Source organism: Geotrypetes seraphini, chromosome 12 (genome assembly GCF_902459505.1).
Source record: "Geotrypetes seraphini chromosome 12, aGeoSer1.1, whole genome shotgun sequence".
In the NCBI taxonomy this organism is placed as follows: Eukaryota; Metazoa; Chordata; class Amphibia; order Gymnophiona; family Dermophiidae; genus Geotrypetes; species Geotrypetes seraphini.
This window is the reverse complement of record NC_047095.1, coordinates 86,512,540-86,539,130: the sequence shown is the minus strand read 5'-3', so window position 1 is coordinate 86,539,130 and position 26,591 is coordinate 86,512,540. Positions and strand designations below refer to the sequence as shown.

Genomic DNA, 26,591 nt, shown 5'->3' with positions numbered 1-26,591 from the left:
ACCCAACATGAAGAGCACAAATTATCGGGAAATGGTTGTTAAGTAGTGCAATTCACGTAAGCATGTTGGCAGTGGAGAAAACTGCAGTCTTTGTTGGCCGTGAGATCTTTCAAAGGGGCAATGAGCAAAATGTGCTTTCTAAACCATATTGTTATTTTTTTTCTTCACGTGAAGATCCTTCTTTTGGTCTCCATATCAACTAAGGGCTCCTTTTACTAAGCTGTGGTAGCATTTTTAGTGCACACTAACCCCGCACTATGCGCCCAAAACTAACGCCAGCTCAATGGTGGCATTAGCGTCTAGCACGCACGGCAATTTAGCACGCGCTAATTTAGTAAAAGGAGCCCTAAACTCCGAGATGAAACAAAAATAAAATATTAATGGAGTGCATTTTGCTGGTCCTTTGAGGTTATATAGTAATATAGTAATTTAACTCTGAGCCATTATCTTTCAACCCCCCCCCCCTTTCTCCTTCAGAGCCAAGAGGTCCTGGGGGAAGAGCAGCAGTGAATCCCTGCAGTATTCTGCCTTCTTCTGCCCCCCTCCTTGAGAGACCTCTGTTCCATATTGTTGACAGCTAATTGGCTCCTGAGACTACCCATCCTCCCTCCCCCTCCTATTTTCTAGGTTGTACCACTATCAACTTTAATATCTTTCCTTTAATGCTCTTGCTGTGTTTTCTCCAGTCACTAATTACACTTCTTGTTTCCTTCCCAGAGAATTTGGCCGCTGGAAGGTGAACAATTTGGTCTTGGAGAGGAAAGACATATTTGGTGTGCCACTTGCCCTGGCCCCAGAGTTTGCCCGGAATATCCGTTTATTGGGTCGAAGGCCAACACTGTCACAAATGACAGAAAACCTAATTAAGAAATATGGCACACATTTCCTGCTCTCTGCTACTCTGGGTGGTAAGTACAGCAGTGCCACAATACTATCAGATATCAAAAGAAAACCAATCCAAAGGATTCAAAAATATTCCTGCTCAGAATAAATAGCCTCCAAACCACCTAAAAGAGGCATGGGTATCCCTTGACTGAACCTCTAAAGGTGGCTTTGTACTCTGCAAGAACAAAATGGATCTACCTCGATACATAGTTAAATGTTTTTTTAGAAATTTCAAGAAAAAACTTATCCCTAAAGCTGTTGCCAGGCACAAAGTTCAAGAAAACCCAGGCACAGAGCAGAAGGAATTCTCTCCTTACTTACTGGTTAGAAATATAACAGGAAGAACATTCACAAAATGGCTATGGAACAAATTTTCTTTAAACTTATAAAGCAAAGCAAAACCTTCCTCTATCTGAGGTTACCAGAAAAGATGCCGGCAATGTGGCACGAGTGGGGGTTTCTTCAGTAGATTTTCTAAAATTCTATCAAAATTGTCCTCTCCAGGATGAAATGAGCATCTTCCTAGTTCCCTGGCACTATCTATCACCTGATGGGGTCAATTCTGTAACAGCGCCTTCATTTAAGTGCCCCAGGGCCACACAGTAGGAGCATATTCTGTAATGGAACCCAGACATCTAACCCATAGTCAGTGCCCCTAACACATAGATGCCCCCACTTGCACCATTCAGAGAGCTGCCTAAATGTGGCAGAGACAATTGTACCTTATATACTTGAATATAAACCTAATCTGAACATAAACTGAGATAACCCTTTTCCCTCATAAAAGGGGGTGGGGTGGGGAGAATATTAATTCAAATATAAACTGAGAATTTATATTCAAGTAGTATTCTCTTTTCCCCCCTCCTCCAAGGTGTCTGGAATTCCTCCCCTTCCTTCCCTCTCTCCTCCTAAACCTCTGAAGTGAATGAGCCCCCTTCTGACTCACCCATAGGCCTGCCTGCCTGCCCAGTGCTACCATCCCCCTGGCCTATTGTTTTGCCTGGTAATCTAGTGGAAAGTTGGGTCAGGAGCTATTCTCACTGTCTTCCTGAGTGAAACTGGCTGCTGTGGCTTCCAGAGGCAGTCGTGAGATTGCCACTTGAGTTCACATTCATTTTGGAATTGGAGCCGCTACTGACAGGGACACCATTTGTACTCAGGAAAACAACAGAGGCAGGAACACATGAGAATAGCTCGGGCCCTGACTCTCAACTAGACTACCATGTGAAACGCTAGGCCTGGACAAGTGGAGGGGCTGGCCTATACGTGTGTCAGGAAAGAGGCTGTCTCTGTTTGGGAGCAAGGGGCAACATCAGTGGAGGAGGGATGGCATGGGGGAGAGAGGAAAATAATACCAGACACCACGGGGGGGAGGAAAGAAGTGGAGGAATACCAGCAGACTTGAATATAAACCAAGATTTAAATTTTGTCCTGCATCTGTTTATAAGGTATGCATGTTAAGTGGAATGTCCATGATGCACTCAAGCTCCGCCTACTGGTATAGCTCATTTGCTGTTATGTGCCATGTGATTAGCATACCAGTTTTATGGCATAGCACCTCAGACTTACATATGTAAATGCTAATTTGTGACTGTGCCTATTCTAGAAATTAGAGACCCTTTTATTAAACTGCATTAGGTGCTTACACGTGCCTAATGTAGCTTAAAATAGCATATCACAGGATTCACTCAGGTATCCTATGGTAACTGCCAAATATATGTGCAGTAATCGGGAGCTGAAAAATATTTTTATTATTTTTTCAAGGAGGTATGTATTAGGGATGAAGAATGGGCATTCCTGAGCTAAATATTTAGGGATCCTTTTATCAAGCTACGGTAGGGGTTTAATGCGCGGAACACCGTGCGTTAAACCGCCTGCCGCGCTAGCCACTAACGCTTGCATTGAACAGGCATTAGTTTTTTAGCCGGCCGCAGGGGTTAACGCGTGATGAAATGTCCGACGCGCTAACCCTGATAAAAGGACCCCTTAGAGTATCTGCATTAGCGTGTGCTAACTGCGGAGCACGGAAGTACTGCATCCAATCCAATCCTTTAGTTTTATATAAAGATTCATCCTTCATAGAGAGCGTGACTCGGTTTACAAATATTAAAAATCAAAACAAAGGATCGTAATTGACAGATGAAGGATCCTTAATTAGAAACAGATGAATTTATTAGGGACTTCTGAAATAAGTGGGTTTTTAACTTTTTCCGGAAAATTGATAATTAGGGAAGGAGTCTAACTTCAGACGGAAGCTCATTCCAAATCTTCACAAATAAAAAGATAAATGAACGACAAAAGTTGATTCTAGTTTTGATATTCTTTAAGGTGGGAAAACCGAGCTTATATTTGTGGGTTTTTCTAGATTTAAATGGCAAAGAGAAATTGAAAAAAAATAGGAACAATACGAGAAAAAAATCCCATACAGAATTTTAAAAATTACACTAATACACCATTGGAAGCCAGTGAAGTGCTTTTAAGAAAGGGGTAACATGATCATATTTACGTTTACCAAAGATCAATTTTGTCGCTGTATTCTGAATAAGTTGCAACCTTTTCAGGTTGCATTCACTTAAACATATATAAAGTGAGTTTGTATAATCTAGTTGAGATAGAATGACTGCTTTGAACCAAAACACCAAAATGCTGCTGAAAAATAAATGACGGACCCGTCTAAGCATCCTGAGACTAAAAAAACATTTTTTCATCACATTATTAAGTTGAGAAGAGAAAGATAGTGTAGAGTCCAAAGTGAAACCCAAAACTTTGGAAGTACACTTCTCCCTCCGTATTCGCTGTGATAGGGGATTAACAGAACCGCAAATACAGAAAAACCGCAAATAACTTTTTCATGTTATTCGCTGTTTTCTATTCAAAACCATCGTGAATATGATGAAACCGTGAATAACATGGTGGGAGACGAGGCCTGTTCCTGAAGGAGAGGCAAAACACGGTAAAGAAAGTGCTGGGAATTGGCAATTTTCTCTGTAATCAGCAATTTATCTATGCAAGCTGATGTAATTTAGGGGGAGGAGCCAGCAAGCTAAAAACCGTGAATAATCGAAACCGTGAATGCTGAAATCGTGAATACGGAGGGAGAAGTGTAAACTCAATCTCCAATACATCTCCTGAAATCAGTTGCACAGAAGGAGGTAGCAGTTCTATCTATGGCCCAAATCACAATAATTTTGTCTTTGTCTTTAATTTCATGCGAACCAAAGAAGCCCAATCCTGAATTCTTGAAATACACGAGTTAATGTTAGCTGTTAAATTATTTAGAAGAGGGTCAACTTCAAGCAGAATAAGTCATCTGCATAGGTGCATCCCTTACCACCCACAAAATTTATATAAAAATGGATGAAAGTTAATGTCAGTGTTAGCACATGACCATGAATACAAAAGAGAAAATCAGGCCTTAATGCAGAGGAAAGACCCACATAATGATGTCTTTGTATGAGTCTGGTGAGGGCTCCTTTTATCAAGCAGCAGTAGAAATTTTAACCACGGGCTGGCGAGGTAAATGCACCAATGCTCATTCAATTCCTATGAGCAACAGAGCATTTACCTCACCAGCCCAAGGTAAAAGGTTCTACTGCTGCTCAATAAAAGGAGCCCTTAGAATATTGTGTACAATTCTGGAGAACAAAAAAAGAATAGAAACCCCTCGTAAAATCAAACAACAGAAGAACAAGTGGGGAGTAGGATAAACCACATCAACCTTGGGATAGACAATCTTTATTTGTATCAATAAATTCACAATGATAATACACATAAATTTACTCCAATGTACACATAAAAATGTCCAAATATATTAAAGTCCTAGTATAAACTAATGTGACCCGACATGATCCATTTTTCGGCCTCCAATTGGAGGCCTGCCTCAGGGATGTAGTGTATGATGTCTGGAAAGATATATTAAAAATGTTGGAAAGGACAAGAATGAATGCGTAAAAAAAAGGATCAAAAGCAAAAGAGGAGCAAAAGAGGAGCAAAAGCAAAAGCTTCTGAATGACAGTGCAGATATATAAAAAAAATAAAACCATATCTATAACACGTTGTATAAGAATATACATATATACTATTACATATAAAGGAATATCAAAAAGGGCAAATATCATAAATAATGGAATATGTATATATATATATCATGAATGAGGGACTATATAAGTACTAAGGCTAAAATAAAATAATGATATTTGCCCCCCTTTGATTTTACTTATTATTTGGCTTGTTTTTAATGTACATACTCTATTTTTATGCAACAATATATATGTTCTTATGCAATGTGTTATGTTTTATGATCTGTTGGCTGGCTTAGTTTTTTTATTTCACAAGTTAATTGTGTTCCATTTTATATGTATTTTGTGGTCTTTTTAAGCTTCATGGGCTTTTAGTACAGTATATTTATTTATTTATTTTTAAAATTTCTATACCCTTTTTTTCCAAGACGGTTTACATACATAAAATATTAAAACAAATCAGAACCAAATAGGAACAAAAACAGACAGATTCAATCCTTGCATAAGGCCAATTGCTCAAAGAAATGCATCTACAAATAGATGTGTTTTTTAACATTTTCCTGAAGGAGTTCCTGTCTCTACATTTTCGAATTTGATCAACAAAGCTATTCCACAACTTTACTCCTGCACATATAAAAGTCATGGTATTTGTTTCCACATATTTAGGATTAACCTTTGTTTTCAGCAATGCTGAACTTTCGGAGCGCAATGATCTTTTTAAATTTATCTTTATTCATTTTAAAGTCAACAATAAGTGCCACATATATATACAGTCATTTTATACTATAACAGCACTTAAATTCAATCAAAATTATATTCTATAACATACACATATATCACCCCATCCACGTATCCAAAAATTGCACTCAAATTAAAAAAATATCTTACCCACCCACCCTGGACATGTATTATCAAAGGGAAAGATCAACAACCACTCCTTACAGAATTTTGTCAATGGCTCCCAAATATCCATAAATGTCTTGTAATGTCTCTGTAGCTGGAAACGTCTGGCCAGACAGCTGAAACATCACGGCGACTATAAGATGAAACGGCCAGAACCCATGCCCAATTCCAACAAGTGCCTTGTTTCGCCTCTCAAAGGCTTCCTCAGGGAATACGATTCTCCTGTGCATGGGAGAGCGGCAGAGTTTTCAATAGAATCATATTCCCTGGGGAAGCCTTTGAGAGGCGAAACAAGGCACTTGTTGGAATTGGGCATGGGTTCTGGCCGTTTCATCTTATAGTCACCGTGGTGTTTCATCTGTCTGGCCAGATGTTTCCAGCTACGGCGATTTCAGACTATGGTTCCCAGTTAAGTAAACTCTTTATTTTGGATTTTTCCCTGTGCACAGTGATGGATATAGTACCCTATTGATAATTACATTTTTGTGGTGGTGGAGTTTTTTTTGCTAATGATATGAAACTTAAGCAGATTTAAAACATTAAATTATTGATGTGTGACTGCTGAATATTTATGAAAATTTGAGGCTTTTTCTCTGCCTTTTTTGCACTAAATGTTTATCGGAGCACTGCAGCCCATCTCTGGCGAGTAATATTTTTCTATTTTTTGAATTTTTCAGTTTTGAGTGTTACTCTTGACATTTTTCTTGAGAGACATTTAATTACCTACGTAGCATTAATGCACAGGAGGCGAGTCTCTTTCAATAGAAAGGAAGCCCTGGAATGAGGAGGCTTAGGGCGACGATAAAAAGAGCAATGTTGTCCTAGTTGCGCTTCAAAAGTAATTAATTTCAGTTACTAGTTACTTCTCAGCTTAGAGTAATTAGTTCCAGCAATTAAATTGCTCAGTTAGGAAAGTGATTGATTACTAATTACAGTTACCTGCTTAGAGTAACTAATTGTTTTTCCTTTATTGGTACCACATCCAAGAATATTTATGGTAAAAGCATTATGGTATGTGGAGAGGTAAAATATCCATCTTATACACAACCGCTGTGTGAATATTGCATAACTTCATCTCGTAATGTTTACTTCAAGGAGGTTTGACCAACTCACGCCAACTATATTCTCTGCCATATCATGTCATGGAGTGCTAGTTAGTCTTCAAAAGTAATTAATTACAGTTACTGGGATAGTGAATAAGCAGTTAGGCCCGGATTCTATAAACAGCATCCCAATTGTAGGCGACCAACTGCTGCCTAACCAGCCAATCGGGATGCACGTTTTCTAAAAAACAACCTCCAGAGGCAGGCCTCCTACACTGGTGGCTTCTGAGACCATGTGTCCTATACTGAATCCAGGCCTTAACCACTTTATTGATTACTGTAAGAAAGTAATTAACTACTGTAACTAATTACTAGCAACTCAGTTCTGCACATCACTGGAAAGGGGATAAACTCGTAAGTATCCTGAGGAAATAACTTCTTTGTGTAGAGGGTGGTGAAGTCACGGAACAGCCTCCCAGTGAAAGTGGTGGAGAGGAAATCTATACGTATCTGAATTCCAGGAAACTTGGGACAAGATCTGTAAGGGAGTGAAAGGGAGAGTAGATGGCATGGATGAGCAGACTGGAAAGGCTATATGGTCTTTATTTGCCTTTATTTTTCTGGTTTTCTAGGCAGCTTAGAAAAAGGACCCCACAGTGTGCACAATTGGCTCCTTAATGTAGGCATACTTTATAGAACAGCTCTTTAAGAAACTGCAAATGATTACCATAAATATTTCATATGTATTTGATATACTGCAAATTGTAAGAATACAATCTAAGCCAGTTAAGAGAAAATCTGGCAACCCTAAGCTAGTAGCCCGGGAGCATCAAGCTGCAGCTTTGTGGTTCAATGCTACTGGGCCACAGGAATAACGCTGCTTGTGAGGTGACTTGAAAGCAGTGTTATTCCTCTAACATGAGATTTTGCAACCTACAGTACCAGGATCCTGAGGGGTCATGCTGCAGGGCATCAAGGGTGGTAAAGTGATGCTCTAGTGTTTTGCGGTATATCCAAGTTTAAATAAACTTGGATTTTACTGCACCTTAATGGCTTCAAAATGCCAAAGTGTGCTCCGGACTCCAGACACTATGGTTATCAGCAGGCCATGCTTTTCAATGATGCTTTATTTAAACATACACTCCTCCCTCAATATTTATGGGGGTTAGGAGCAGAGCTGGCCTGCAAATATTGAAATATCACGAATAACTTTTGGGCTGGCTCTGACCCACCCCCGCCTCCCTCCCTCCTTCCCCCCGGCATCCCGGACCTTACCTGGTGGTCTAGCAGTCTTTCGGGGCAGGAGCAATCTTCCTACGCTCCTGCCCCATGCAGATCACTCATCCAAAATGGCTGCCATGAGTTCCCATAGTCTCTCAAGACTATGACAAGAACTCACGGCAGCCATTTTGGATGAGTGATCTTCACGGGGCAGGAGTGTAGGAAGATCCCTTCTGTCCCGAAAGACCGCTAGACCACCAGGTAAGGTCCAGGGAGGTCTGGGAGGCGGAAAGGAGGTGAGGGTGATTCCGGTTTTAGGAAATCACAAATAATCAAAATTGCAAGTCCTAAAACCACAAATCGGGAGGGGGAAGTGTACTCCACATTTAACAAAGACAAGCTGGTGCTAGTGTAGGAATGGCCAGTACATGGCAATACTATAAGTGACATCATCCAAGTTTCATAACAATAACTTATACCAGGGGTTAACTATATAAAAAATAATTTTGCTGCATGATATAGTTTAATAATAGAATTCTGCCAGAATTCTTCAGGTTTTAAAATATCTATATCACTTTGAATTTGAGTTGGGTCCATGGTCTCAGCCTCCCTGAATCTGCTAAAGCCACAATGAAAACAAAGTAAATAATCTATCATCTCAAAGATCAATGGTTTATCTTGCACAATGGTATATATCTTTAGCATTCCTTATGTGTCAGATGTGCACTGAAATGTTTCGGCAGCGCATTAAGAAGTAATGATGTTCTAGAATTCAATTCTGAGCAAAGAGAAGAGAGACTTCAAGTCAGTTTTCTTGAACAGTTTTGAAAGAGCACATGTTCTACCTAAGGCAATAATTTTCTGTAACATCAGGGAAAGAAAAAAAAATTCCACAGAAAAAAATCTTACAGGCAAAACTTTTTCAGCAAACAGTGCAGAACTTCTGTGCAAGTCTTAAATCTAACTCGTTTAAACAAATATCTTGCTCTTTTATTACTGATCTTTTTCCTTGCAGGATTTTTCTGTGGAATTCTTTTCCTTGTAGAACTTTTAAGGATGTTGGGAGTCCACTGTTTGGCAATCCCTGGTCTGGAAAATATAACAGGTTAATACTGTGGACACTGGTCAAGTTTTGCTGAAGCAATTGCAGTGCTAAAATAAAAGGTACCAAAAGGTACCAACAGGGCTTTTTTTTCCTGCATTTTCTGAATTTTTCCCTTTGTCAATAGTTATCGGAAAGGGACCTCTCATTCCGACATGTTTCGCCCGAAGGCTATATCAAGAAAAAGTCCCCTGCAATAAAATGCATTCATTAAACTCAGTATAAGATATCAATTTAATTAAAAGACCTTTCTGCTATTGCAAACATCTTTAAAAACATCTTTAAAGAAAGGGGTTCTTCCCAACCCGCAAATCCTTTAGTAGTTGAACAGTTACCCCTTTTGCTTTAGCTCCACACCATCCCGATCATTGGAAATTTTGTGACAAAGATGGCCGCGGCATTTTTTGTTCCTCTTTTTAAGCTCCCTTTTCTCTGACATCAGGGGCAGCAGTAGCGAATCAGGAATCAGATAAGAGACAGCCTTCGGGCGAAACATGTCGGAATGATAGATCCCTTCCCGATAACTATTGACAAAGGGAAAACTCAGAAAATGCAGAAAAAAAGATAAGTTGAAAGATTATTTATTTATTTACTCAAGCACTGAAGTATAGAAGCACTAAAGCACTTTATATAAAACATAACGGTCTGATGAGGAGGCTAGTGCCACATAGTATTTGGCCACTCAAACCAATTGGCTAATGCTGGCACTTCTGAAGACCAATGAATAACTAAAAATTATAAATGAATATGTTATGAAGTACTGTTTGTAGAGAACATGAGTGATAGCATAACAGTACAAAGGACTGCTGTACACATTACTTATTCGGCCTACACTTAAGGCATCTGTTCAGCGATGTAGACGCGATTCTCTTTAGGACTCCCGCATTTTCATAACCTAAGCGGTTTACAATGTAACAATTAAAAACGGAAAGGAACTCCATAGAACATATTCAGTATTCAATACAGTATTTAGATCGCCCAAATTTGGGTGCACAGGGCAGATGTGTAAGCAAATTAATGTTAACAAGCAATTGTTGTCATTAACTGGCACTCGTTTAGACGTATGTGTGCCTCTGCCTACAGTATATGCTATTCTCTAATACTGCATGCCCAAAGTCTCTTGCCAAAAGGTGGCAAGGCCATAAGAGGGGCATGGGTGGGTAAGGGCATTCACAAAAGACGCATGCAGTGTTGCAGGATAGCGGGGATCTGTGCCCAATTCGCACACTGGTATTTATGCCAGGTTTCATCAGGCATAAGTCCTCGTGCCCAAAGTTGCATGTGAGAATTGGCGCTAAGCGTTATTCTTTAAGAGCACTTAGCACTAAGCACCCTACATGTGGGTGCCATTTACTGCATCTGGCCCTGAGGTTCATATTTTATAAACGTGCAAAGCCACTTAAAAATTGTTTAAACACAAAAGTATAGGTGCCTACAAAACCAGAGCCTAGATCACGTTTACAGGGGTGCCCTAGAATGCCTTAAGTATCCTTAGGCGCCTCTGTAGAAGTGATTCACGTCAAACACAAGCGCTAGAAATGTAGGCCTCTAAAACCCTGGCCTAAATTTCCGGCACCTATGTGTGAAGTAGTTATGCCAGTGAGTGTAGGACAGTTAAAAGACAGAGAGCCATTTTTTAGGCAATTGCTGATACCAGCGTAGGGTTACCAGATGTCCGGATTTTCCTGGATATGTCCCCCTTTTTTAGGATATGTCCGGGGGTCCTGACGGCTTTTCAAAACCAGGCACTTTGTCCGGGTTTTGAAAAGCTTCTGGCAATGAGCGACGTCGGGACACAGGACGACATTCGCGCAGGTGCAGATGCAATGCGGTGACATCACACGCATGTGTGTGACGTCATCGTGTCACACCAGCGCATGAGAAATATCGTCCGGCGTTGCACGTTGCTCGTGCAGGTCGAGGGGGCATGGCATAGGGGTGGGCCTAGGGGTGGAACGGGGCAAGGCCGGAACGGGGCAGGGCAGGTCTGGGGGCAGGGCCATGGGTCCGGTTTTACCATTTGGAAAATCCGGTAATCCTATACCGGTGCCATCTGTAGAATCTGGCTGAGTGCACTATTAATAAGTAGCCTGATCCTGAAGGACTTGTAAGCGAAGACTAGGAAGCAGTGGAGAAAATATGTAGGTAGGAACCCAGCGGATGAAGCTTATACAGTGCCTAATGACAATGTGAGGCATTAACATTTGCTCCTGTTTAATTATCATGAATTAATAACATATTCTTGGATTCTATCTTATCCTCTTTTGCACTTACTCCACATTAGGAAAGTACAGTATCTCTTTAAGACAAGGGGCTTGAGATTATGAAACATGAATGCTATCAAATGGTTTTGTGAATAGTGTAATTTTAACTTTCAAAAGTACCTTACAAATTACTTTATTTCTGGCTCAGACACATATAAGAGTCTTCCACATCACTGATTTCTGGCTCAGAAAAAGGATTGGGTCTGTTGCAGATTGCTTATTCTTGGCAGGATTTCTCTATCGCTGTGATTTTAAAGAGCATAAATATTGAGGAATTCAAGCCAAGCAAAGGTAACTGTTTCTGTGGCATACAGGAGAAGAGTCCCTGACCATTTTTGTAGACAAACGGAGGCTGAGCCAAAAATTGGAGGCGAGTACTGGGAATGCAAACAACTCCGTGGTGTCCTTAGAGACCTTGCACCAGCTGGCTGCGTCGTACTTCATCGACCGAGAGAGCACATTACGGAGACTTCACCACATCCAGATAGCAACCACAGCTATCAAGGTAATGCTTCTATGTCCATTGAGCGGGGAGAGCCGGGGGGGGGGGAGAGAGGGGGGGAAGCGGAATTCCTTAGTAAGCCAGTGCAAATGTGATTGTTTTTGACCTTCAGGTGCCATAAGTTTCCTCTGAGCTGGATAGAGAAATAGCCAAGATAAGCTGTCTATGGGCATACCTTTCCTATACCAAAGGCGAGATATCCCAGAGGGCAGCGGGTTATTTTCTGTGTTGCTACTGAAGGACAACTTGGACTTTTGTTTACTTACAAAACCTAAATAATGAAAGAGTGCATTTGAAACTGTTGTGCCCTCACCCAAAGAGACCGAGGAGAGGAAAAAAGTCTGATAATCCAGGCTTATTCAGGGTCAAGGGTCTGCATGTGTTACTTGTACAGTCTTACAGAATCAGAGACAGTCCTTACCAATGCACTGAGGGGGCCTCTGTGGACTTCTAAGAGCCTTTGATGAATTATTTTATTAAAACAAAATGTCTCCTACAATGGAACTGTTGAGCGAAGACATTTTTGATTAGAAATTGATATTACATCATTGCTTATCCTACCGTACCATATAAGATGTGAAGTGGAGAATAGATATTCACAAGAATTTATCAGCCATGTAAATCGCTTGGTTGGGACTTACTGTCAATATTCTGTGGCACTTAACCAGGCAGCCTTGTAAATATTGCTGCAGAATTGCGAACCCTTAACCAGCAAGGTTAGGGGCAGACTGAGAGTAGAGTTTGGGCAGAGTATGGCCCCAATTAGTTTGCAGTGATATTCAGACTGCGAACTGGCTAGGTACATGCATAAAGTTAGGACAGAAAAAAGATTGTCTCAATTTTATGCACTGAGGGCTCCTTTTACTAAGCTGCGTTAGCATTTTTAGTGCACGCAGCATTTTAGCGCAAGCTAAACCCGTGCTACGTGGCTAGAACTAACGCCAGCTCAATGCTGGTGTTAGCGTCTAGCGCGCGTGGCAATTTAGCACGCGCTATAACGCGGCTTAGTAAAAGGAGCCCTGAGTTTAACCAGGCTCCGGTCTAAATGTCGATCAGTGCCCGGTTACATTCACATGGAGCAGTGTATCACAAACTGTGCGCCATGGAGAGATTCTGGGCGTGCCGCCAGTGATTCAAGGATAGATGACGTGTGCGCAAGTCTGTCACTGCCAGCGCCGGTGCCTCCCCTCTTCTCCACTCCCCAGCGTACCTCTGTAAATGTTTGTCAGCATGAGAGCTCAGAGCCACGTGTGGAGGGCACGGCCATCAATGTGATGACATCATGCACGCATGAGTGCAACATCATTGCATCGCCGTCCACACATGCTCGGAGTCTAGACATGGGCCCGAGCTCAGGGAAGACGAGATGAGGTTTGTATTGGGGCGGGGCTGGGAGGTGGAATGGTGGGGGGGGTGGGTCTGGGGTGGAACAGGGTGGGGCTCCAGGCAGAACAGGGCGGGGCCATGTGTCCTCTATTTTGTGTGCCATGAAAAACATTTGCTGCTTTAGAGTGACAGGGCGAAAAAAAAAGTTTGCGAGACACTGACAGTCTGATGGATTCTCTCAAATTTACCTCCCCTTTTACAAAACCGTAGCGTGGATTTTAGCGCCGGCCACGGCGGTAACAGCTCCGACGCTCATAGAATTGCTATGAGCATCGGTGCTGTTACTCCTGCGGCCGGCACTAAAAAACGTGCTATGATTTTGTAAAAGGGGGAGGGGGGTTAGTTTTTTTTGGTTTTTACAATTTTATAATTTCAATTATAATATGCCATGGAAAACATTTGTTCCGTTTAGTGTGCTGGAGCTAAAAAAGTTTGCGGCACAGTGAGATTTGATATACTGCTATTCTGTGGTTACAATCAAAGCAGTTCACGTACTATATACAGATACTTGTTTCATACGTGGAGTAATGGAGGGTAAAGTGACTTGCCCAGAGTTGCAAGTAGCTGTAACGGGAATCAAAGCTGGTTCTCAAGCCACTGCACTAACATTAGGCTCCTCCTGAGATAACAACCCACAGAGAATTATGGAGCATGAAGAGGTCATTTTCAGCTGGGACATTTTCTGTTCCAGCCAGTAAAAATCTGGATGCAAGAAAACCAGACTCAGTAGCGAAAGAGAAAAATATGAGAATGGCATTGATGATAGAGGTGTCAATACCAAGTGATTATTGTGTGGATTATAAAGAGCGAAGATCCTCAAGGAAGGGAAAGGGATTAGGAACTTGTATAGTTTTACGACCACACTCAAAGGGGTTTACATACAGGTACTTCAAGCATTTTCCTATCTCTCCTAGTGGGCTTACAATCTATCTAATGTACCTGGGGGAGTGGAGAATTAAATGACTTGCCCAGGATCACAAGGAGCAGTGCAGGATTTGAACCCACAACCGCAGGGTGTTGAGGCTGTAGTTCTAACCACACTACACCACACTCTCCTCAAGTCAAGGCTCAAGAAAGCATGGCAGAAACATAAGAAGCACTTCCTATTGTTTTGTGTGATCATTTGAAAAGGCTGCCTATGTATGTTATATCATATGAACTCCAGAGAGAAGCTCTCTTCAATGCAAGTACTACAGCAAGCATTAGCAGTAAATTGAGATCATGCTCTACATACCCTGACTTAGGAGTGTCATGGAACGTTTGAAGAATTCAACCGACAGCTAAGTTTTACTTTTGCTTTTTTTTTATTTTTGTAGTGTGCACACTAGTGGGATGTTCTCTTGTGAGATATGGAAAGTATTTTATGAGTGGAGTATTTTTTATGCCTGTGATAGCATTAAATTGGCCCGTGGCTTGAAATAGCAGTCAATTAAAAGTGTCAAATAATATGATATTAGAGGGGTTTTATAATTAAACCTCCCCTTCACCACCTTCTATGTGCAAAGTAGTTCATACAATTCTTTCCGGCCCTCAGAAGTGCCACCAAATGTTCAACAACTTTCATAACATTTGGCTTTATGCACCCAATCGTCACCGGGTCGTTTTTTTATAAAGATTTGTGATTATTATATAAATAGTTTAGTGAAATAATTTAGTTATAAGAGCGGTACTTAGCTTGGGTAGTGAATCTGGAGGGATAGAAACGCCAACATGTTTCACCCATAGGGGGTTTCCTCAGGGCAATAATCCCTCATTTAACCTATTTCCACGACGCAGCCACCCAAAAGTAAGATCTAATGTGATAGCATTAAGGCAGCTTGTCACAATGTTAGTGAAATGTGCTGCATGGTGTTTTTGAGGCCTTTTCTCCACTGTTGTTGAAGATGCCACATACTCCTCAGTGTTCTCCCACTTCTGGCATAGTAACTTTCAGAATAATTTCGTAATAGATGCACAAAACCGACCCATTTGGAGGCATTGTCCCAAGAGATTTATAGGCTTAAGATATACTTTGTAGAATAAGGAAAAGAAGAGCTCGAAACCTGCAAATAAGAACATAAGAATAGCCTTACTGGGTCAGACTAATGGTCCATCAAGCCCAGTAGCCCGTTCTCACGGTGGCCAAAACTCAAAGACTAGCAACATTCCATGCTATCGATCTAGGGCAAGCAGTGGCTTCCCCCATGTCTTTCTCAATAACAGACTATGGACTTTTCCTCCAGGAAATTGTCCAAACCTTTCTTAAAACCAGCTACGCTATCCACTTTTACCACAACATCTGGCAAGGCGTTCCAGAGCTTAACTATAGAATGAAAAGCTCAAGGGCAAGGATTTATCATTTGAAGCCTAAGAAAGAGGAGCTTAAAAGGAATGTGAGAAAATACTTCACTCAAGGTAATGGATATCGGAAACAGGTTTTAACAGATGTAATTAGAGTCAAAATGGCATAATGTAAGTATGCATAGGAGAGACATACAGGGACATTATTAGCAAGAAGGGAAAGCAGAGGACCACAGATCAAGTAAGGTCTGTGACTAGAAAGAGGGCAGGTACAAATGAGCAAGCAGAGTAGGCCAAGTGGCTGTCACTTGCTTACATTAAAGAAAAATGAAGGCAGATAAAGACCATATGGCCAATCTAGCCTGCCTAGCATTGTCAATGTTTTGATCACTGATATACAGGGACAGCTGTTTAATTACTTCAGTGATAAGACATTTTTACGATGGACCAGAGAACAAACTGTCCATGGTCTGCTTAGAAACATAGAAAAATGACCGCAGAAAAGGGCCATAGCCCATCAAGTCTGCCCACTCTATCAACCCTCCCCCTTAACCCTCTGAGAGATCACACTCTCATGACCCATCCCCTTAACTCTACCCTCTTAGAGATCCGACATGGGCATCCCATTTATTCTTAAAATCTGGCACGCTGCTGGCCTCAATCACCTGCACTGGGAGCTCATTCCAATGATTAACCACTCTTTTGGTAAAGAAATACTTCCTGGTGTCGTCATGAAATTTTCTGCCTCTGATTTTCAGCGGATGCCCTCTTGTAGCCGAGGGCCCTTTAAGAGAGAAAATATCATCTTCCAGCTCGAGACGACCAGTGATGTACTTAAATGTCTCAATCATGTCTCCCCTCTCCCTGCGTTCTTTGAGAGAGTATAGCCACAATTTGTTCAGCCTTTCCTCGTACGAGAAATCCTTGAGCCCCAAGACCATCCTGGTGGCCATTCGCTGAACTGACTCAACTCTCAGCATATCTTTACGGTAATGTGGCCTCCAGAACTGTACACAGTACTCCAGATGAGGTCTCACCATGGTTCTGTACAATGGCATTAGGACCTCGGGCTTCCGACTAACAAAACTTCTACGGATACAACCCAGCATTTGTCTAGCCTTGGATGAAGCCTTCTCCACTTGATTGACAGTTTTCATGTCTTCACTAATGATCACCCCTAAATCTCGTTCTGCTGCAGTTCTAGCCCAGGTCTCACGGATTATTATTACCAAGGTGCATGACCTTGCATTTTTTAGCGTTGAAGCTCAGCTGTCAGGTCAAGGACCAATGTTCCAATAAAAGCAGGTCCTGCGTCATACTGTCTCGCAAATTGCTGTTACTTACAATGTTACATAGATTTTGAACCATTCTCTCCCCCTCCCACTGTCCAACATACTTTTCATAGTTTCCATATTCATTATTAGTAAAGAATGATGTTAAGAACCCAGCCCATGTGCCTATTCCGGTTGGCCCAGGAGCCCCAGGCCCCACCTGTCGGCAGGACTTGAGGCACCTGGGCCTATCAGGCCCGCCATTCTGAGTATGGTGGGCCTGCCAGATGGACGGGCTTGGAACCCGTCCAGCCGGCCAACTTTTTTAAGGTACCGGGCGAGTGTCGGGGGATGGTGGTCGCCGGGTGGGGGTTCCGCAGGGTTCAGGTGGGCGATCGTGGGGGAGGGTGCGATGATGGCAGGAGGGCCTGGGATCCCTCCTGCCCATATCTTAGAGGGGGTGGGGGATAGGGGGTTTCGCCGGGGCAGGTGGACTTGGGCTCCCTCCTGCCCCAATGTTGTTGGGGGAAGCCGCGGTTCGCCGGGGCAGGAGGGCTTGGGTTCCCTCCTGCCACGATTGTGTCGGGAGGGGTGGGGAGTTGCCGGGCAGGCAGGTCCTCCTGCCCGATCTAATCGGGGGGGGGGGGATCGTGGCAGGAAAGATTGGTTATCTCTCCTTCCACAATAGCGATCCCAAGTGCTGCGATTGGCGGCACTTCGGGATCGTTATCGCAGCAAGGGAGATGAGCCATCTCTCCTGCCACAATGGTTGCGGTGGAAGGTGGGCAGGTTGCTATGGATGCTGAGCTCATCGCAGCAGCCGTGATCAGCTCAGCGGCCCCTTTTTCGGCATTTATGACCTGTTTTGACTTGGTCTAAGTCAAAACGTAGAAGTGCCAACTAGGCAACCTGTCAAAAGTTTTGGTTATACCTGCTGTATGACTAAGTGTAGGTCGGCCCACCTCCCGCCTTTTCCCCTCCTCTAAAAATGCCTCTTTGCTCTATGTATTTAGAGGCAGGGAAAAGGCCTAAACTGGTTTTAGATACGTCTAAAACCAGCTTTGGTTATGGGTACTTGGACGATCAGGCTTTTTGATCTGGACACCAGTGAATCATCTCAGCCATCCGAAACGACAGAGGTGATCAGTGGAGTGCCACAGGGCTCCGTCCTGGGCCCGATCCTGTTCAACATCTACATAAGAGACTTGGCAGAAGGGCTCCGAGGTAAAATAACATTATTCGCTGATGACGCCAAACTAAGCAATGTAGTGGCCAAGAGTACAACAGACAAAAATTCAATGCCCGACAACATGATGCACTACTACTACTACTGGAGCGCTGGTCTAGGTCCTGGCAACTCAGCTTCAATGCCCAAAAATGCAAAGTCATGCACCTGGGCAGCCAAAATCCATGCAAGACTTATATCCTAAATGGCGAGATCCTAACAAGAACTGAAGCAGAACGTGACCTAGGAGTGATCGTCAGTGAGGACATGAAGGCTGCCAATCAAGTGGAGCAAGCTTCTTCCAAAGCAAGGCAAATCATAGGTTGCATACGCAGGAGTTTCGTCAGCCGTAAGCCTGAAGTCATTATGCCATTGTATAGATACATGGTGAGACCACACCTGGAGTACTGTGTGCAATTTTGGAGGCCGCATTACCGAAAAGATGTGCTGAGACTAGAGTCGGTCCAGAGAATGGCCACCCGGATGATCGCGGGTCTCAAGGATCTCCTGTACGAGGAAAGGCTGGATAAGTTACAGCTCTACTCACTCGAGGAACGCAGAGAGAGGGGAGACATGATCGAAACGTTCAATTATCTCACGGGTCGCATCGAAGTGGAAGAGGATATCTTCCTTCTCAAGGGTCCCACGGCAACCAGGGGGCACCCATGGAAAATCAGGGGAGGGAAACTGCACAGTGACACCAGGAAATTCTTTTTCACTGAAAGAGTGGTTGACCGCTGGAATAATCTTCCACTTCAGGTCACTGAGGCCAGCAGCGTGCCTGATTTTAAGGCCAAATGGGATAGACACGTGGGATCTATTCACTGAGTTAGGTAGGGAAGGGTCATTGCGGTGGGCAGACTAGATGGGCCGTGGCCCTTATCTGCCGTCTATTTCTATGTTTCTATTTTACTCTTGTTGGTAAAAAAAGAGAAATAAAACAATCAACAAAGAAGAAGAAGAGCACTGAGACCCTCAAAGACTGGGCACAATATGAAATAAAACGATTACAAATTATACAGAACACAGCAATAAAATTAATAAATAATTCCAAGAAATTTGATCATGTAACACCACTTCTCAAAGAGGCTCATTGGCTTCCTGTTAATTACAGAATCACTTATAAGTTATGTGTAATTATCTTTAAAACTTTGATTAATAAGACCCCTGCTTTTTTATATAGATTACTGATTCCATATTCTGCAAAGAGAATTTTACGTTCTAGCGATCAAAATCTGCTAACGATCCCATCCTTAAAAATTATTAATACAAGAAGACAACTTATTTTTTCTTGTACGGCACCTCAAACATGGAACGCCCTCCCTATTTCTTTACGAGAGGAGAAAGACCTTGGAAAATTTAAAACTGAGTTAAAAACTTTCCTTTTTAAAGATGCCTTTTCTACATAATTTTATATTTCATGAATTATTTATTTGGTTGAACATGTTTTAACTACTGTATATCCTTTTTATACTTGCCCTTAATGTTTCTTCTTTACTTTAAAATTATATTTCACCCTTCCTTTCCTAGTGTTTAACATTGTTTAAATTTAGAATATTTTAGCCATTATTTAAATTGTATGTATTATTATGTTGCATTGTTATTGTTCTTTGATTTTATATTGTAAATTTTAAATGTAAATCGCTTAGAATATCCGATTAAGCGATTTATCAAGTCCCATAATAAACTTGAAACTTGAAACTTTATTAAGATGACAAAACATAGATAAGAAAGTAAGATGACACCTTTTTATTGGACTAACTTAATACATTTTTGATTAGCTTTAGAAGGAAACACCTTTTGCTTCAGATCAGAAAAGAGCAAATGTCAAATATTAGAATATATTACCCCCTCCAAATCCACAGTTTCAGTACCTACGGATTCGGTTATTTGCTTTTTTTTTTAGAAACGCTGCATCTCAGACCTGGTGGTCTAGCGGTGACGTAGGGCAGGATCGATCGTCCTAAAGTCCTGCCCCGTGCAGAGCTATCATCAAAATGGCTGCCACGAGTGATCTTGTAATATTATAAGCTGTGAAACAGTGTTGGCCAGTGGACAGTCAAATAAACATCTAACATCCTTTGGAAATATTTTATGATTACAGTTTATGGTTCATTTATTGATGTTCTGTGTAAGGCCTCCTTTTATCAAGCCGCATTAGGATTTTTTTATCACCGACTGCTGCAGTAAAAGCTTCGACGCTCATAGAATTCCTATGAGCGTCGGAGCTTTTACCTGAGCGTCGGAGCTTTTACCATCATGGCCAGGGATAAAAAAACCCCTAAAGCAGCTTAATAAAAGGGGGACTAAACCAAGGGCTCCTTTTACAAAGTCGCTCTAGGGCCTTAACATGCGGAATAGCACGCACTGAGCAAGGGACATCGACGCCTTCTTGAAAGCTCAAGGTTTGAAAAATAATAAAACATGCAAAGTGACACCAGCGCAAGGTTTTAAAAATTATAATTAAGATTTATTGAGTTATTGTTTCTATTTTTCCATTATGAAATTCAAAAGAATAAAGCATAATTGCTTGCATTAACAGTTGCGCTAATGGGAGATTGTTATAGTTGCCAAATGCTGGCCTTCTGATAACAAGCTCACCTCAGGATCTCATGACCCTCTATTATATACTTTTGGCTTATTGTGACAACATCAGTCTCTCAACCAATAACAATTAACATGGGTGGTCTTAAAAGTTAGACAAAGTAAAAATTACATTTGTTTGCTTATATTCATAACATTTCCAATATTCCTTTATCATTCTTAAAACTTATTTCAGACAATTTGTCTATGTATCAAACAAGCTGTTGAAAAGTTCTAAATTCTTCAGTGCTGAAAAGTTCTCAGCCTTATGAACCATGCTGAAAATTAGTCAGCCTTAGAGGAAAAGAGGAAACTGACAGGTTCAAATTACATAGCCATTACACAGAAGCCTTAGTCTGGAGGAGGAGGGGCTGGTTCCCTCTCTCTATGCTAGAGACTGTTAATTATGTCCAGATGTTGTGCCCTTTAATTTCTTTAGGTTGCAAATATATATATATTATGTTCTTCTACCAATTCTTTTGTTCAACACACAGCCATACACACACTCCAGTCATATTTGCTTGATTCATACTTGCTTGGCCAAGCCTTCATTCATAATTTTCATTCATAACTATATTTAATTCCTGTTATATCTTAGTTTGGGACACGTTATCTTCCTAATCAGTCTAAAGCACATGTGGCATTAATTAACACCACAATGCTGAGAACAAAGATTTGGAAAACAAAATGAATTCCAAAGACTGAGAAGATATAGAAAAGACAGAGAACCAAAATGGATTCCTCTGGTTTCCTTCATGATCTGGCCCAACAGCAAAGTACACAAAAAGAACACCATTCTTTCCCTTATATTAATCTGTAGTGTGTTTTTCTGGCTTTAGCTACATTTATATTTAGATTTTTATTCACCTTTTTTCATACGCTTCTATTGGGTGTGGCCTTAACTAATACATATGCTTGTATCTAACTAGAAGTACCCAGAATCATACGAAAAACAGGCACTTTTGTAGAAAAACTCCACAAAAATACTGCACCATCATGTTCTGATATCTATTCCATTACCGTCCCATAAACATCACCCCCTACTGGCCACGAGCCACTACTCCTCAGCATTAAATTGCCGCGTGCGCTAGCCGCTACTGCCTCCTTTTGAGCAGGCGGTAGATTTTTGGCTAGCACGCGCTATAGCACACGATAATCCGATATGTGCACTAAAACCAGTAGCGTGGCTTCGTAAAAGGAGCCCCAAGTTTCTAAGTTTATTTATAATTTGACTAGTATTTTAGCCCGTTACATTAACGGGTGCTAGAATATATGTTTGTCTGTCTTTCTTTATTTCTATCTCTCTCTCCCTCCCGCTGTCTTTGTTTCTGTCTGTCTCTCTCCCTGGCCCCTTTTGTCTGTCTTTCTGTGTCTCTCCCTGCCCCTGTGTCTTTCTTCTTTTCTTTCTGTCTGCCTTCTTCCCGCTGTCTTTCTTTCTTTCCCCCCACTTCCCTGTGTAGCAGCCACAGCAGCATTCCCTCCCCCTCCATGTCCCTGTGCAGCAGCATTTCCCCCCACCCTACTTCCCTATAAGAATGGGCTTTAGACTTGGCTGTATAAATTTGGGGTTTTTGTATCCTGAGAAAGGTGGATGTGATGCCCACGTAGCAGTGCATACTCACTGTGTAGAGAGGTCTGTGTCGGTGTCTCTTAGGAAGCGCATGTCACTATCATAGAGTGGCGTGCGTCCGTTGCGTTTAGGAGCACGTCGGTCCCCGTGCACGTGGAGCTGCAGCGCTCCCGCTGGCGGCCGTGGGGTGGCACTGTGACCCGGGCTGCGGCCAGGCTCCGGGCAGGGCCGCGGCTCCGTCACTCAGCGAGCGAGACCTGGGTGGGCAGCGGCAGGCTGGGCCTCGCGGCGCACGGAATTGCAGAGTGGTGGCTGCTGCAGCCTCCAGCCCAGCCCCGAGATGTCCGGCAAAATTGAGAAAGCAAACAACAGTCATCCCCCACCCCCGCGAGTGTGGGGCAGTTGTAGGCACGCATGTGCACTCCTTCCTCCACAGAAATACAGATCAGGCAACACGCAGGTAGGAGTGCGCATGCGCGCTTAGCATTTTATTATATTAGATATCCCGACCATCTACATGTATCTGGTTGGTTTACAATACTAAAAATAGAAAAATTTTTAAAAAAATGGAAAGCGGGTTAAAAGCAAATTGAGACCAAGGGCTCCTTTTACAAAGATGCATTAACGCGGCTTTATAAAAGGAGCCCTAAGACATTGACAGAACTAGATACGAGAGGAGTTTGGGGTGGGGAAGGTTAATTACATTGTAATAATAAAAATAAGAGAAGGGAAGGGAAACAAAACCTATAACTAAAAATCTCACATCAAATGATGTCAATACCATAAACAATAGAATTGTTTATGTCTGACCCTCATCTCATTAACTAATGTACATCTAAACAGACATCTTAGCAATTTTTTTGTTCAGTAGTTTTTTAAAACCTGACCTTGGGGTCCTGTAGGCAGTGGTGTAGTGATGGTGAGTGGCACCTGGGCCGGTGGCGCCCCTCCCCTTCCCTCCCCTGGAACGGTGGCGCCCCTCCCCTGCCCTGTTCTCTGCCCCCTGCTCCTTCCTGACCACCCGCCCGCCACGTGTGCATACATTTTCCCTTCCCTGTACGTCTTTAATTTTCCCGGTGCAAGCAGCATCACAGACTTGCTGCCCTGCTTTGGTGTTGGCTCACCCTTTGATGTCACTTCCTAGGCGCGGGACCTGGAAATGACATCAGAGAGAGAGCCGTTGCTGGAGAGCAGATTGGAGTTGCTGCTCACGCCTGTGAAAAGCTAATTACGATGGGTGGGGGGGAGTGAAAGCACGCACGGCGGAGGGAGAAGGGAGAAAGAGCAGGGAGGTAGAGAGGAGGATAGGTGCCCCCACCAAGACGACGCCTGGGGTGGACCGCATCCCCACCCCCCCTTTACTATGCCACTGCCTATAGGGGTTATCCCTGCTCTACCTTTTGGAGGTTTCAGGCCTACAACTTAGGCAAAGAACCATCTTCCCCCTCCTGGAGCTGTTTACAAGGTCATTTACCAGCACGGGGCTTCTTTTGCTATGAGAACATGTGGAGGAGAGACAGTTTTGCAGGCATTGCTATGAACAGTGTCTTGTTCTCTTATCATCTTGGCAAGACATGCTGACTGCCCAGTGGACTGTACAAGAAGACTATTCACTATTTTTCAGTGTCACCGAAATTCCCCTGCTGGACAGGTCCTTATTGGTCCTTGTGTGTCACCTGTGCGCACTAAGAGATGGAGAACCTGCGCAACCTGGAGTTCACATCTGAATTTGTGGAGTTCTCTTGTGCATACAGGAGAAACAAACTTAGAAGAGAAGAATCTTCTGGGTGTCATGTCTACCCTCGGTAGAGGGGCAGAGACTGTCAGTGTTTGGACACTAATGAACATTATCTCTGAATTACGACCCTGAAGGATCTGCAGCTGAGTGCTGTTGCGGAGAGACCTTGTACCGTGGCTGAGCTGAGATTTTTCATCTGTCCGAACGTCGGGAACTCGCTGATAAAACTGTAGCTCTAAGGAGAAATTCTTCACACCGTCCATTGCTGACAACAGCTGAGCGCATGGTGAGAACCAGAGATTTTCCCTATAGTTCTCTAGGTTAGATAAGAGATCTTTTGCTTGCTAAGGAGAGGTTCTTTCGGGACCCTTGGTAATTTGCCAAGTCATTTATTTTAGATGCTACTTATTATTTCTTATAAGGAACCTTAGTTTGCAAGAATATATGTATTGTGTGATAATTAGTTATATTTACTAATCACTGAGTGCAATTACATATATACTAATCATGTGCCGATATATTTACAGAAATATTTATCCATAATCATTAGTCTGTTATTTTATATAGCTTGCTCAATAGTTTTCTATGACCTACATTTATCCTATATAATAAAAGCTTACCGGCGCATGCGCTTTGAAAACACCGTGATCCCTGCCGCTGTGGTGTGTGATCCGTGGCCATGTTCCATTTTAGAAACCAGCAGCAGGGAACATTCTGGCCACTCCCCTCCTCCCGCCCTCACTCACCAACCGCTGGAAGAAGCCGGCCATTTTTGGCAGCTTGAGGCGGCGGTGCGGAGCGGTGCTGGCTATTGGACCGGGGGAGCAAGGAAGAGGTGCTACTGGGCCGGGGGAGAAGGGGGCTGGGGGGGTAAAATTGGTTTGGAGCTGGGGCTGAAAATAGGGGACATGTGAGGGAAGAAGGCTTTACTAGCACCCGTTAATGTAACGGGCTTAAACACTAGTTTTTATAATAAATAAGTTTCAGACATTCTCTGGCCTCATACTTTCCAATGACTGCATTAGTACGAACTACTGTGACACTGTGTTTGATGGCATCTCCCTGACATAAGGGCAAGAATTGTTATCTGTAATTACCTGTGAAAGATTTTATGCACCTAGGCACTGGCGGAGGTGCCCGGGGGCCCGGGAGCGGTGGTACTCCACCCTCTTCTCTGCCTTCCCGCTGCGCCCACACCCCTTCCCTTTCCCCGTGCCTGCTTAGCTTCCCCGGTGTGAGCAGCATCTCCCAGCCAGTCGTGGGACACGGAAGTTATGTCATAGGGGAGCACCGAGGCCGGCGCAAGCTGCAGGTTGGAGCTGCGGCTTGCACTGAAGAGCTAGAGGTTTGGGGGGGAGGAAGTGAAGGCGTACATGTGGCAGGGAAGGAGTGCGGAAGAGTGGGAAGGAGCGGGGAGGAGGAGAGGTGCCCCTACCAACACAGTGCCTGGGGCGGTCCCCCCCCCATTACTGCACTACTGTACCTAGGCACTGCTACAGTCCTTTTACTAAAGTGTGCTAATGGATTGAGCATATGCTAATGAATTATTTATTTTATTTTTTAAAATTTCTATACCGTTTAAAACTAAACGGTTTACATAATTTACATACGTAATATTAAAACAAGAACATGATAAAATAAACATACAAACAATCCTCAGAAAACATGACTGCATAAAGGCACCATAGCTTGCATAAAAAAAAGATTGTGCAAAGTTCATCAACTCTGCCAGAGAGGAGAATTAGTGACTAGAAAAAGGCATCTACAAGTAATTGTGTCTTAAGTAATTTTCTAAACATGCCTTTTTCACATAACCCACCAGGGAGTTCCATAATTTAACTCCTGCACAACAGAAAGTCATTTTACCAGTCTCAACAAGTCTTGGATTCACAGTCATCTTCAGCAAGGCTAGATTCTCAGAACACAAGGATCTTTTTGGTATATAACCAAGTATATTATTTTTAAACAGTTCAGGAATGTTTCCATACAAAAACTGATGACAAATCATTACTGGCTTAGTGAGCGTTAAGTCCCTTGCAGTCCAATTTTCTAAGTTTACTAACATTTGATATACCACTTTAAAAAACTGTATAAGTGGTGTACAGTTACAATATAAAAAATGTAAAAAAATTTTGGAGGGCTAGAACAAAGATATAACATGACATTCTGGAAAAAATGGAGAGGAGGGCTGAACTACAATTGAAATAGGACAGAATGATAGAAATGGATGACATATTAGGAAGGGGAGGCTGTGCTCCTCCTTTGTTGGAATCAGGAGGTGTAGGGAAGTCAAAGGTCATATGCATCCTTGAATAAGAAAGTTTTTAAATTTGTCAAGATGTGTCTCCATAGGCTACACAACATTTAGCCTGCGCTAATTGTTAGCATGCACTAAATTCATTAGTGCACCTTAGTAAAAGGATCCCTATGTATGTTGTCAAGCTAATCTGCAAGGGAAGCTGATTCCATGCTACAGGACTTGAAATCAAGAAAACTCCTGTCCTAGTTTCCTCAAAACTGCAATGGACAAGAATCATCCCCCCCCCCCCCCGCTCACTCTTAATGCTTGATTTAGAGTACCATAGAAATATACTGATTT

At 42.5% G+C, this 26,591-nt stretch overlaps 1 protein-coding gene across 5 annotated transcripts in view; it reads left to right on the top strand.

Annotated features, from left to right (window-relative positions):
* The window catches only part of BRINP2 (BMP/retinoic acid inducible neural specific 2), a 160,054-nt gene that overhangs the window by 99,068 nt on the left and 34,395 nt on the right, over positions 1-26,591 (top strand). For all 5 annotated transcript variants that reach the window (XM_033915286.1, XM_033915289.1, XM_033915285.1 and 2 more), the window contains 2 exons: positions 718-908; positions 11,752-11,942. In XM_033915286.1, coding sequence (XP_033771177.1) covers positions 718-908; positions 11,752-11,942 — 382 coding nt within the window. The remainder of the gene's footprint in view (positions 1-717; positions 909-11,751; positions 11,943-26,591) is intronic.